This window comes from Olea europaea, chromosome 11 (assembly GCF_002742605.1).
Source record: "Olea europaea var. sylvestris chromosome 11, O_europaea_v1, whole genome shotgun sequence".
In the NCBI taxonomy this organism is placed as follows: domain Eukaryota; kingdom Viridiplantae; phylum Streptophyta; class Magnoliopsida; order Lamiales; family Oleaceae; genus Olea; species Olea europaea.
The window spans coordinates 23,291,758-23,306,369 of record NC_036247.1 but is presented as its reverse complement, the minus strand read 5'-3'; the positions used below and the strand labels follow the sequence as shown (position 1 = coordinate 23,306,369).

The 14,612-nt window shown below is 33.3% G+C and overlaps 2 protein-coding genes and 1 long non-coding RNA gene across 3 annotated transcripts; 1 reads left to right on the top strand and 2 right to left on the bottom strand.

The window, feature by feature from the left end:
* Positions 1–10: 10 nt before the first annotated feature.
* On the bottom strand, positions 11–1,299 carry LOC111404602 (cysteine-rich and transmembrane domain-containing protein WIH2-like). The gene is made up of 3 exons (XM_023033388.1): positions 1,251–1,299; positions 945–1,152; positions 11–285 (listed from the first exon to the last, which is right to left on the bottom strand). The coding sequence occupies exons 1-3, from the start codon at positions 1,297–1,299 to the stop codon at positions 240–242; spliced, it is 303 nt and encodes a 100-aa protein (XP_022889156.1). The 3' UTR covers positions 11–239.
* Positions 1,300–5,527: 4,228 nt separating this feature from the next.
* Positions 5,528–7,642, bottom strand: LOC111403802 (codeine O-demethylase-like). The gene is made up of 2 exons (XM_023032421.1): positions 6,920–7,642; positions 5,528–6,302 (listed from the first exon to the last, which is right to left on the bottom strand). Exons 1-2 carry the CDS (start codon positions 7,447–7,449, stop codon positions 5,744–5,746), a joined length of 1,089 nt encoding a protein of 362 aa, XP_022888189.1. The 5' UTR covers positions 7,450–7,642; the 3' UTR covers positions 5,528–5,743.
* Positions 7,643–11,834: 4,192 nt separating this feature from the next.
* On the top strand, positions 11,835–14,336 carry LOC111403801. The gene is made up of 2 exons (XR_002704543.1): positions 11,835–12,693; positions 13,755–14,336. It is a non-coding gene; the product is annotated as an uncharacterized LOC111403801 (long non-coding RNA).
* Positions 14,337–14,612: the final 276 nt, after the last annotated feature.

Sequence of the window (14,612 nt, the reverse complement as noted above, 5' to 3'; positions counted from 1 at the left end):
ATATATATACTTAAAATAACCAACCGGAATGTATCAGAAATTACATATGTAGACCGAAATCAACGTATTCTCATTGAAAAAGTCCATTAGCTATATGTACAAACCGAAGCCAAGATCTCATTATTTTTTAAGACAAAAGACGGATAAGAAGATAGTGATCCTCACAAAGATCCAAAAATTGGAGAGGAGAGAATCAGTACTTTTTATCCCTTGCATTTACTTAACCAGAATTTCCATCATCAGAAGCATGCGTCAAGGAGACAGCAGCAGCATAGAGCAGCCAAGCTGCAGAAATTAACAGCAACACTCAATTTAATGATGTTTACAGATGAAAATAATTCCAACCTCATAATAAGAAGAACAAGTAAATAAGTAACTCTATATTGACATATGACCTATTATAACTTGTAAGATAAATTCTTTTTTATTGTACCGCGCGAGTTTTGTGCAGTTCTGCATATCAAACATGAAATTAAATAATTTGCCATATTGTTTTAATTGGTGATGAGTACAAAATCTGGATGGAAAATCGTAGGCACCAATTCAAATTTTTAGTATAGTATCTAGGATAAATCATAAATTAATACATAATTTGAAGAAAAACTTATTCGACAGCCAAAAATGGACAATATTTTTCTGCGCAAATATCCATTATTTCAAGATTATTAACAGCACAAACCCCAACCAATTCTCAGCCAGTCAGCCTACACTGGAAGTAAAAAATATCCTCATAACCTCCGTGGTTACGAGGGGCATTGCGCGAAATAAGAAAAAGATCTCCTCCTCCGCGCTTGTTGGCGGAGGAAGAAACGAGGAAACCCATAAAATTAATCCCAGATCTCTCATATCTAAACCACAGAAGGATGCATGCATACGTACAATAAACATGCAATGCAAGCATATAGACAGAAGCAAAAACGAGATTTGGTAGATAGGGTGCATACCAGCCTTCCATGCAACCGCCGCTACTGGATTGGTGTTGATGTTGTTGTTGAGGAGGTGGTGGGGGAGCGTATTGAGGTGCGTATTGTGGAGGGTATCCCGGAGGTGGGTAGCCAGGTGGAGGGTAGCCTGGTGGAGGGTATCCCGGCGGAGGGTACCCCTGTGGAGGGTAGCCAGGGGGTGGATACCCTCCTGCTTCCGGCGGATTACCTGCTTATCATAAAATAATCAAAATCCAAAATTCATACAAGATCAAAACAAGAAATAGAAAATGTACAATAAGGAGAAGAATTCGATCGTTGCCATGCCTTTAGGAGGTGGACCATCTGCAGGGGGTTGATTCTGATAGTAACTCATCGTTTTTGCCCTTTTTTTGAGAATTTTTTTTTTTTTTTGATTAACGGAACCTTATAGTTTTATGGGCGAATGCGTGGGGGTGCAGAAGGTTGAGGGGGGTGGGTTTGCTGTTTTTAGAGGGGATTCATCCAAAGAAATAGGGACACCTTTTTATGAGGTATTTTTTGATGGTTAGGTAAGAGCATTTAGAATACAATTGTGGATAGTTTTAAAAATTGTCATATAAAGAAAATGAATCCTGTTTAAAAAATTCTTTTCGTTTGCAAGCTGATAAAAATTTTATTAAGTTGATGTGACAAAATAAAAACTACATATTGTTTAGATTACTTAGATGTAGAAACTTTGTTTTACATACTAGCATATCATGCAAAATTTCTATTATATATGCAAACTTAGATTGATTTTGTCTTTCGTTTTTTTTTTCCAAAAAAAAAAAAAAAGAAGAAGACATTTTCCAGTTTTTTGTTTTTTAGAAGCAATTTTGCAGAATAACAAACCAAAGAATTTTTCTACAATCTTAAAATAGACCCTCAAAAGTAGAAAATTAAAAATGAATTCAAATCTCAAATTGAAACGCAAATCGAAAGAGACCTAATAAAATGTAAATAAATAATAATTTGACATGCGAAAATATGAAACAAACCTTATTAGACACCACTTTTCATGTTGTTTAAGATGTTTGACACATCATATTTGAATAGATTGGTTTAATTCGAATGATTGATTTCACTATCGCCTGATTGATAGATGATTTTTCATGGATGTGTGCAAGCTTTTCTTTCAAGAATAACTCCTAAATTCAAATTCATCGTTCCTTATACAAATTGTAGATGACCATTGCGTCATACAAGTCTCAAGCTTTTCAGCTTTATTGATTTTGGCTTTCTTACGTTGGTGTTTGTTGGGTGTCATATTATCACATTGATGAGTATTTGTAACTTCTTCATCATCATCATTTTCCAAAAGCATATGGACTTCCCTGCTAAACAATATTTTTGATTCTCCCTACCAACACTCTCTCGATCGAGTCTATCGCATCGAGCTTGCCTAGTGCAGTTTACTTGGTTGGCGTGGTTTGCAGGTTATTGCGTCAATCCGAAAGTTTACCCTGTGCACATCTGAAGGGTAGCGACTGCGGGTTCCCCCGTCATAAAAAAAAAATAATAAATAAAATCTTCTAGCTGCCTTTCTTTATTTAATGTTGTGGAAGTGATATTTATTATTTTGAGATAATAATCCAAATGGTCACTGAACTTTAAAAAAAATTATTCAAGGAATCACTGAACTTTAAAAATTATCCAAATCATCACTAAATTTTGCAAAAGGTTTTCACGAGGTCGCTGAACTTTAAAAATTACCGCATCCATCACTAAACTTTACAAAAACTTTCATGTGATTACTAAACTTTGCAAAATGTTTCCTAGGAGATCACTGAATTAGTGACCCCGAAAAATATTTTGTAAAGTTTAGTGAAAATAAGATGATTTTTAAAGTTCAATTAGCCGATTGAAACCTTTTTGCAAAGTTTAGTGATGACTTTGGTAATTTTTAAAATATAGTAACCCCGCAAAAACCTTTTGCAAAGTTCAATAATCATTTGGATTATTCTCTCTTTATATTTTACATGCTTATTTGTGTTTCAGCTTGGATTGGAATGAAGAGCTTCACTTTCCAATCGCTTTTTTGAGGTCGATTTGGATGAGCATAATGAAATTGAATTATATTTGCAAATTTGAGTAAATTCATACTTAATTTAATGTAAGTACTATTATTATAGGTTAGGTAAAACCCGGACTTGGGCATTAGGAACAAAAACGACAATTTTTTAGCCTAACTGAATTTGAATTGGAGCAATTGAAAGCTAACTCGTGGGATTAATAAGAAGCATTAATGAAGCAATTGGAGGAAAGTGACAATTTCAAAAGTGAAATTCAATTTATCCAAAGTTTGTGGACTAAATTGTACATTTTTGAAACTTGCAAGGACCAATTTTGAGAGATTATTGGAGGTTCGGGGACCAACATTAAAACTTTTGAAAATTTCGATATCAATATTGAAGATTAAGAAAAAAAAAAAAAACTAAAATCGAACAAATATCATGAAGCATGGACCAATTGAAATAAGATGGAAAGTTGAGGGTTGATCGTGATTTGCAAACAAATTTCTTTATGTAGAGTTCCACGAGAGTCTCATCAGAGTCTTCATAAATTTGCATCATCTCTGGAATCAAGGAAATGGAAGTTGGATTGCTTTTATTTTCCCTGTATTTTGAGTGTTTTCAAATGTTAAAAATACATATTTAGTTTTATGTTATAAATTTAATCTTGTTTTAAAAAAAAAAAAATAAGTATTTTCAAAAATATAAAACCAAACAAGTTTTGAATGTTTTACAAAATTGAAAATTAATAACAATTTGGAAACAACAAATCGATAGTCCCTTTACTGTTTTGTTGATCTCACTAATTGAAGACTAGTTTTGGACACAAGTGTCCACTCATTGACATTCTCTAAATCGAAACTCGAAAGTCTTTCAACTTGTAGGTCACATAAATAAGAATTCATATAATACATCGAAGATGATCTTTGTAAAACTAACCCAAAAAAATTATCTTCCATTGCACTTAACATTATTGAAATGTTGTGTGTCTATTTTATTAAAACGATATGCCATTTTAACATTTTATTAATTTAAAACTGGCATAAGAATTCTCTATTAGTTTTACTAATGGAAGTCTATGTTGCAATAAAATTGAAGTTAAGTGACAATTTTAAGATAAATTAAAGGTTGGAGACTTAAAGAAATTTCGCCACAAGTTGATACCTTGGATGAAATTAATCCTTATTTGATACAAGCACATTTATTTTAGTATTACTTCTTCTAGCAATAACAAATTTCACTACAAGTTTATGTTTTCACCTCTTATTAGTACTTTCTTTACGGGAGAAAATAACAAATCAACTCCGTTCAATTAGAAGAATAAATTGATATGAGACTGAGACATCTGCACAACTTTTTTCACGTTATGTTAAGATAATTTCAAGGTAAAGTTTCATGATGAATAGTATTCCAATTTGAAACTTAAAAGTTATTAACGAAAACTAACAAAACTCAAATCGTTGGATTAATCTTGTTGTTCTACTATCGTGTTCATCCAAATTATTTAATTTATTGGAGTTACTTTCACATATAAAGTCACTAAAATAATTTGTAAAGATTTTCAAATTAGTACTTCAATTAGTTTTTTTACTCATTTAGTCACTATAGTATTTTGGACCACACTTGATTCATATAATCACTTTCTAAATATATGGATTGTAAACAATATTCAAACAATTGCTGTTATTCATTTAGGCTCTGTTTGAGCCTCATTATTTCCTCATTAAAATAAAAAATATGATCGTTATCCATCACGTCAAACTACCATAATTGACTTTTTATTTTTTGTATGGGGTCCATAACGAATATATTTTTCATTCTCATTTTTACAATAATGTGGCTCAAACAGGGGTTTAATGTAACTGCAAGTAAAGTCTTATTTCTAACCGTAGATTTCCTCAAATTAATGATTGGACTGACTAATGTTTATTGGAATTCACTAAAACTTACTAGAGTGTCTTATATTTCCTTAATGGATAGATTTCATTTGGGATATAGCACGTGTTCTATGTGGTAACCATATCTATCAATTTGTACACGTCAACATTTAATGTGAGTCACGCCAAATTGAACATTGATTTTTTTTTTTTTTTTTTTAAAATAGAGTAATCAACATCGTAACTTTTTTTTTTAAAATTAACCTTTATGACTAAAGTGAAAAAATACTTTAAAGATCAATGACATAGCATCAGTTAATTTTAGTGATGAAATGCATGAGAAAATACTTTAAGAATCCACTTGAAATACGAGATCCATAGATAAGTCAGCCCCCAGGGCATATCTCCCAGTGGCAAAGGGGAGGGCGGATAGGGCTCAGCGCGGCAGTGTGCAGAGTTCGATTCCCCGCAAGGTGGAATTGACTTTGTTGCAAGTGGGAGTTACCATATGGGTTAATAGCCTTGGCCTATCCATGTGCTCTCCATCCTGGCTCCTGGGAGGCACATCCTGCGATTTACCTCCTCCACAATGGCCCAGGGCAGGGTCGGTGGGGGCCCCTAAGGTTGGGGTTCAACCTTTTTTTTTTTTTTTTTTCCATAGATAAGTCATTATAAAATTTCACCGACACCAAGGTATAAAATTTGAACAACACAAGAATAAACAAATTCTATATCTACATCATATGTGGCCGTTCATAATTCGACGAGTTCTTGTCAACTCACATATTATTGTTCGACGACATCTAATCTAAACATCACTCAAAACAACAAGTCTAAATAAGAGAAATTGCTTCTTCCACCCCACTGCACCCCCATCCCACCCCACAAAAATAATATAAACAATTTAAAACTACTCTTTAGCAAACAATATGACTTCTTTACTTGAAGTAGGACTAATTGCATAATAGTGCTTCAAATATGCACCCACATTCACTTTCTTGTATCCCTCATTCTCCTCCACAGGCACAATCTCCTTTTCGGGAGGTGGGTTATAAAATAACGCCACAGAAAATCTGTCCAAATCCATTTGGTTCACTACCCTATGCCAAGGGCTCCTTACCCTACCATTGCTCATTATTTCTATGAAATCCCCAATATTCACAAGCAATCCCTCATTGGGCCATTTCACTGTAATCCATTCACTGCCCTTAAATACTTGGAGCCCATTATAGGAATTAAATTGGAGTAAGAGAGTTAGGGCACTTGCATCAGAATGTGGGGTTATGTCCACTGTTAGGTCAGGCCTTGGGCTTGGTGGGTAGTAGTTTACTCTAACATTGATTTCACTTTTTTCTTCATCAAAGTATTGGAGGAATGTGTATTTATCAAGTGATAAGGCCTCAGCAAGGGCTTGGAGAAGCCCATTTAAGAGTTCTCTAGCAGCATCCACATACTTCTCTATGACTTTCCTGTCATGTCAATGATAATTGAAAAAATTCTAGTCATCAACTGTCTAAATAAATAACATTACTCAACTATTTAATTAGAAGGGAAGAATTAGGCTCGGATTTCATCCCCTTCAATATCTTATCTATTAATGCTATCTAGTACTATTCATACTGAACATTTGGGTGTCAGCATATCATACGTAGTATTAAATAGGCTATAAATCATTGTATTTGAATAATTTATAATCTATTGTCACAAACGCCGTTATCTAAATTGTGTTAAACACTAATAATACTAAATAGCACGGACACTTCTTTCATAGTGATGTGTTAGTGTTCATGTTGATATGACTAAAGACTACAACTTTTGGAGATACTAAGCCCCTGTTAATTTAAATAAAAATCATATTTTAAATAAATTTTAATAAAATGTGTGATTAAAAAGTTGTGGATGTTATGAAATGTGTAATTAAAATTAATTATTGATTTTCACTTAAATTTTAATAAACTTTTAGCTGAAGCAAACATGGGCTACTGGCTAGACACTTTCTAACACATGAAAGGAGCGTGTAATGTAAATTTTGAAATATGAAACTTGAGAAATTTTTAACTATAAATCTAGTTAGGTGAAAAATTACCTAAAGTTGGGTGGATTTTGAGGCCAAACATTGAGTCCTTGAGTGGCATCTCTTGGAGCAGCCTTCATAGTCAACCGATCAATCCAATCCAGTGGCTGATTTTCCGATTTCACAAAATTCCTCCCATAGCCCATATTATCAACACTTTTATATGATCCAACACTCGCTTTCTTCTCTTCAAAAGACAACTCAAAAAAACCTTTCACAACATTCTTAACATCATTCAATATACAAGAATCTATACCATGGTTTTTGATAAAAAACACTCCCCATTCTTTAGCTGCAGTGACCAACTTCTCTAGCTCCTCCACTCTGGCCGCCCCCGACTCGGGATCGCCGCCGAGTTTTTCTATATCTATGGCTGGAATATCGTGACTAAAAGATTTGGATATTGAAGAAAGTTGGATGAATCTTTGGGGAAGGTTTTTGAGGCCGGCTAAATCCTGTACCACGGGTATTCTTGTGGTTTGTGGTATACCGTTTTGGTCTGTGAATTTGGTTTCATGGAAATTAACGTTGTTAATGTCCATATTGTTTAGCTAAGAATTCGAGTTCTTTGATGTTTGATGCAAGCTTGGTTTAGAATTTTAGATGTTTGATTGTTAGGCTAAATTGGGGGATTAGAGGATGACACGGTAATAAGAATTTGGGCCAGACGAAATAGATTAGATGCGGGAGTAGGTAGCTTGTGAGTCACTGAGAATTGATTACTTCTAAAATAAACTTTTGTTGGTATTAATTTTTATATTTACAATTTTAAGACCTCTTCATAAATGTTATGTTTCTGAAATGAACTAACTCTCCAAATAGCTCTCCACCAGATAACCTCAGGTTCCCTCGTAAAAACTTGTCGTGCACCTTTTTTTTTCCCTAAATTAGAATTTTTTTTATCTGAATTCACGAGCATGCCAAACTCGAGAGGCAAAGCTCCAAGCTAAGAAAGATGAGATCGACAAAGTATTATAACAAAATTCTCTATGCTTTAAACATCGTCAAGACGGATAAAAGAAGGTGCTCAATTTGGAAAGGACAGAAATGATGTTATCTCACGCCTTGCTGGCAGTCGCAGTGTGGGGGTTCGATTTCTGAGACATAGAATTGGACTCCTTGTAGGCGTAGAGTACAGACAGCTCTTGTTCCCTAATCTGCTGGGGCACAACCAGCGATTTACCTCTTTCACAAAGCTCTATGGGTGGGGAGGAGTGGTGGAAACCCTCAAAGTTGGGGTTCAATCTTTTTTTAAAGAAGGTGCTCAATTTAACTATGTGTCATTTGTCAAAAATTCTGAAATGAAGATAGAAGAGTATGTCAATCACATAAGATAATTTGTCGATTGATGAAAACTTTAAGCTATAAAGTCATACACTAATATATCACCTCTTTGGAGCATCATGATATTAGTGGAATTTCAATTTATCGAATGGTTATCATTTTTATATAAAGTAGTGACTAAATTAGAGTGAAATTAAAGATTTACTTTAAAATCTTATTCCTTTATCCTGGGCCAATGGCGCCCCTCTTAACAATCTTGGATCAAATTTAACTCGTATCTGTCTTGCATTTTATTTTTATTTATTTATTTTTTATTTTTGGAAAGAAACCATTTTCTTTACTGAGGACGTGAGATCCGTTCGATTTTTATAATCTATTGTGGCATACCCATTATGAAAGCAAATAACGAAAATTTTCCATCAACTTGTGAATTTTTTATTGTAAAAGTGAATTCGTTCTTGACCGAATTTTAATTGTTGGAAAAGAAATACAATTAGACTTCATGGGTCTTTTGAATTTATTGGGAGGGGCATTTTGGTCTTTCCAAAACATACTATATAAAAATTATGCTTGCAAGTTTAACAAAAAAATAATTTTGAATTTTCGAAACGTCTTTGATAACAAAATAATATGAGTCGTTTTGTGAACGCTATTATAAGTATATGGCCGGCTAGATAATTTGTTTCGTCTCTTTTTTTCTACTTTAGAGATATTTTTTTAAGTTTTCAGAGTTAAGACTGCAAAATTATTACACTTTGGGAACATCTTAGGAAATGTCTTGTAGCAATAAATGTATCAAGGAATATTGAATTATATGAAACTGAAAAATAAAAAACGAGGAACAAGTCATTCTAAAATTTTAGAGAGATACTACTGGTACATAATTATATGTTCATAAAGGTATCCTCCCTCTCACATGGGGAACCCCACTTGAATATTTTATTCATATGGGGTCCACCCTCATGTGAGAGGGTCGACACTCTTATGTAAAGAAAATTATGTACCATTAGCATTTTTCAAAATTTTATATAGAAGAATGCGTGTTTCAAAGATACCATAACAAATTGAAATTTTTGTATACATTAATATATACATAGTGAGTAAGAATTTTTTCAAGACTTATTTATCAAGATTTTTGTTTTTACTTCTATTTTTTGTAGAAGAGCTTCTTGAAAAAGTTATTTTAGACTATACTATTTTAAAAGCTCTTCTAGTTAGACAAAATACTTCTAAAAAATCATTTAAACAATTTTACAAACAGATTTTGACTTTTCATAAATTCTGTCAAATAGACACTTAGTATATATATTACAAAATAAAGAAATATTTTCATATCTTTAACAGTCGACTTGAAACCTATATTTGAAAGAATTGTCATGAGACTTTTTAACAATAACACATATTAGCCTCTTATGCCCCCTACGTCGATTTTCTTATTTTGAGTTTACAAATCTAATTTATCGACACTTTGGACCTCTTGATATAGTCCCTATAGCTGAGTTAAGAGGGCAAACAAAAATCTTTAGGGCCAAGGCCAGCGACAAATTAATTGCAATAGTCAAATTATAGACCCATATAAGCTGGGTAGGACATAAAGACTTTAATTCAAAATTGGAGATAATATTATTGTTGATAACAAACCCTTGGAAGTAATTTCATATCTACTAAAAGGATTAGAGGCATAGTTAATATAGTATATGTAGATCGAGTTGAGAGGTAGGTTACATAAGGCTCTACGTTCAAGTTATGAATATATGTTAAGCAAAAAAGAATATGAATTAAATTTTTTGTAAAACTTTTGTGTGTAGATAGTGTTTGCAATAAATGGAAGTACATCTATTTCTATTGAAATAGGTTGCTTGGTGACTTATTGATGCAAATGATTGAATCTAATGCCATTGTTCTAGAGTTGCGCCTACCACGTACCACATTCGTGTGATCAAATTGGTGGATCTGGATCGTTACTATATAATATATGAATACGTGATACAAGCTTAACATGTATCTATCAACTCCAAGGTGAGTAGTCACTATCGGCTTTCACATCAAATTGTGTTGGATTAAAACCAAACTTAATCCTAATAGATTTGCATATCAACAAATTATTTTGGAAAATAATTATTTGAGTTAAATTTAGATTAATCACTTGGTGATTAAGGACGTGCATTTCAAGAGAATGGGCACATGATAGGTACTTTTTAGTTTTTAGTCTTTGATTGAGATGAAGAAAACAAAAACAAAGCATCATCTTCTTATGGTGGCCATTTCTGTGTACTGGCAAGTCAATTAATAAAAGATAATAAATATTATTATGCTAAATAATATAAATTAATTAACATAGTAATCAACATTATTTCTTGCCAGAGGCACAATGCTTTGATCAATGTGAGTTTGCACTTCTATCTAAAAATCTTCATGTGTCTGAAACTCTCTTGTTTTCTCTATGAATTCATTGAGAATTGCAAATGGTTTTGTTTAGTGAATCTTGATGCACTTAACCCACATGATTCTTTAAAATGCTCATTGCAAGTATCCATCCACTTATTGTTTACTCCAACCAATGTTATTATATAGGAAAAGTTAGAGTTGGATTTTCCAACTTTTCGACGTATATTATTTAGGCACGAAATCAATTTTTCTTGACATAAAGGTCTCCCGAATACAACAATTTGTGGACGGATACTTGAAATGAGTATATTATTTGAGATTTTCAAATATAAAGTTTCAAATGTGATTTTTTTTCCTAATTTTGCCAAGTTTAGGGGAGTTGAGTTGGTGCGACTAAAAATGTGCGCCAAAACTGAAAGTTTGAGGAACCATATATTAGAATGGAGAACAAAGTTACGTAGTTAGGAACGATGAAACCTCCAATTTAATTGTCGATATATATGTCATCCACTCTTATAACAACGAACAAGAAGTTAACGCTTATCGATTCACTTTTCTTCATTTATTACATTCAATGATAAATATAATATATTTTGTGAAAAAGTTATTATTTTGAAAAATATGTAGTTAAAAAGTAGGAATAAGTTGTAAGTCTACGTGCAAAACTATTTTATATAGGAAATGTATGTTGAAAATTAAATTTTAAAAAAAATTGCATCAAACATGGGGTTGAAGACAAAAATTAACTTCACTCGTTATTCACGGTAATGTCTAGTAGTATATGTTAAATACGCTCAAAGAACTTCCCAATACATACACCAATAATATTTTTAGGGTTGGTAATGCATCACTATTGTCTTCAATAATTAAGAAACATCATTAATTTTATAATACATATTCACTTATATCCGTACAAGCTAAACAATTTTGGATGACGAAGCTATAATCAATATTAATTGTGAAATAATTATATTAATTAATTTCATGGGAGATAAGAATGAACCATAGCTTCTGAACAAATGGAATTAATAAACTTAATTCCAAGAAACACCAGGGACTAAGAAAAGAATTTTAGATCGAATTGTGTGCGCACGTTGATACATGTGTATAAATCTGTGGGAGGCTCCAAGTGCCATATGCACACGTGCATACATGTGTGTGTGTGTGTGTGAGTGCGTGTATTTTAGAGTGGAAAGTGAGGGCATGTGAATTCATAAAAATTACAGTCAACTGCATAAGCCTCTCCACAGTGATCTCTCAGTCTGCCAGTAATACATATCTTTGTTTTCATAGATTAAAAAAATTCAAGAACGAAGCCTGATATGTAGTATTAGACAGTAACGTACATAATAGTAAAAACTTTCTCGATTATACAAAGAGAAGGTAGTTTCTTTAGTACATTGTCACTTCACACTTCGTAGTCGTACTTTTGATTTTCACATATCAGAATTGAAAAACCTCAATTAAAAACTTTTATAGAGAAGGATTTTTCGGTGCGCGAAAAATAAGTATGGCCACAAGGATAGAGCCCAATTAAGAAAAACGTGGCTTATATTTGTTATAGTCGCATCAAAGCTAGGATAAAAGAAGGTTGCAATAGATTGATCGCTAACATAAAATTTTATCTAAATCCCAAAACACAAAGGAAGTAAAAGAAAAGGACATATGTAGCGGAGCCAGCATCCGCGCGTGCTGGACTCCACCGGACCTTTTAGTACGCCGAGGACCAGTTGCTGAGCGGAGCGGTGGAAGTTGGAACAGTGGTCTGTGGAAGAAAGGGAAAATCGAAGAAGTTGGAACAGTGGTCTGTGGAAGAATTGGGCATAATATTTTCCTTTTTTTTTTTTCAATAAAAAATAGGCCCAATGGCTCCAAATCTAATCCATGGTCTATGATATATATGTATTTCCTCCCACCAGTGTATCAAATGACCAATTAGGCAATTACCAAACGAATCGAAGCAGTGCAGACAAGGAGAAGCAAGACGCCCCGCTACCTGTCATTCTCCATTTCTCCACCTTTCCTAGCTCGATTTGCGAAGCTGGTCGTCCGCTACAGACTCGAACTCTTGGATGGACCTCTTGTAGCTACTGGCTGTGACTTTGTGAATTGTGGTGAGCACATTTTTCATTCTATCGTTCTCGTTTTTGTTTTTTGTTTTCTTGCTTTTTTAATTTTCGTTCTATGACAAAGAAATGAGAATTGTGAATTTGTGATTTATGAAAAATAATTTATGTTGTATGAGTTATGAGTTATAATTTATCATTTAAAAGTTTTGAATTTGATTTGGAAATTTAGGTTTAGGAAATTAGGAGTATATGAAAAAAATTAATGGAGAAGATGATGGGTTCAATTGAACCATGTGTATTAAACTATATTTTTATATGTATAAAATTTTCGTGTTAGTGCATTTACATATTTGTTGAAGAATTTTTAATATTATTTATGAAATATTAATAAATGACATAGTTACTACGATCGTTGATTGTTACCAGTCAACGATCAACCGCCTTAGCTGACCTCCGATCTTGAATTCGCCGGTAAAAAGAAAAAAAAAAAAAAACAAAGTTTACATGAAGGCTTAAGTACCTTTTAGAGGTTTGGTGCTAACAACTAGTTAGCATGAAAGAATAGATTAATAAATTTCTCCATTTCACTCAGTTAATCAGTTAGTGCCCTTCATTGGTGGCTGGAAAGTGATCTTTGTGCTAGTTGGGGTAGAATTCAAAGGCTGGTCAGGGTTCTGTCCTTCCAAATAAACAAGGTCGATTAGGTGACTGAGGGCCTTTATAGAGAGTCGTGACAATGAAAAGATGTTGCAACAATTAAATGAATCCCAAGATTAGATATGAGCTTGTATGACCAAATCTCTTTACTCGTGGATATAGACATAGCCCAGTATATACTATGCCTCTGCACTGAACTTGAATTATGATTGGGGTGTTCAATCTACTTGATTTACATCTTCCAGTAAATTTAGTCAATCGATTGTAATAAAAAAAAAATAATAATGTGTATATCCATTTTAATATTGTATTAAGAAACAAAGTACATAATATGCTATCTTAGGCATTCTGCAAACTGTTTAGAGTAAAAGATTATGCAATTTTTGTTTTTATTTTCAGTTAAGTATCGCTTGCATTTATATTGACTATACACTTTGTTTCATTTTCAGTCTAAAATATCCAAATTCTTTGAACACGTGGCAGTCAAAGGGATCTACTTGTTATTTGACTGACTATACGTGTTACGCCTCGCTACTAAGGCTCCACCTGAACAACCCACTGAAACTCTTGCGATGAAGCCGCGTTGAACATTGGAGTCTGTAGATCTGAAGCGGTCCCATCCTAAAGACGAAGCCCCAAAGCTATATGCTACATGCGAGGCTCAAGCACATCTACCTAGCGAAGCGATGAAACTCGACAAAAGTCAAAATCGAAACTCAGCCACAACAAGTAACAACCTACACGTGAAGATCTTGAAATTATGAATGAGATCTCTTTCGAAAGATTGATGGAACATTTCTAATGAGTGGAATGTCAAGATTTTTTAGTTTAGGTTGAGGTGGCTTCCTCCTGCCAGAATATTAAATGCGCCACAGGTTATGAAGTTCAAATAAATGTCTAGGATTGGATGTTTCGATTAAGGAGATGAGCCTACATGTATCTTCATCCAATGTAGCATTATAAATCCCCCCTCCTTGTATAATTTGAAGACTAATGCAACTCTAAAATACTTAAAGCGACTCTTTATCTTCTCTCTGGCAAATTATACATTTTGCTTTGCTAGAGTTTAGATTACTTTGCTTTCTTTGAGTTGTGTGCGATTGGTTATTATTATACAATCATTCCCTATTGTCGGAACCCAAACACATTTACCTCGTGTTAAAGCTTGTCTCACGTATAAATCCGAAATATTGCCAACTACCAACTTGTCCTAACGTGTTGAAATTTGCTTATGTGTGCAGAATGGACTCAATATCTGTTGTTCGCGTCACCCTAACAGAAAATGAGGTCAATATGCATTCTAATTA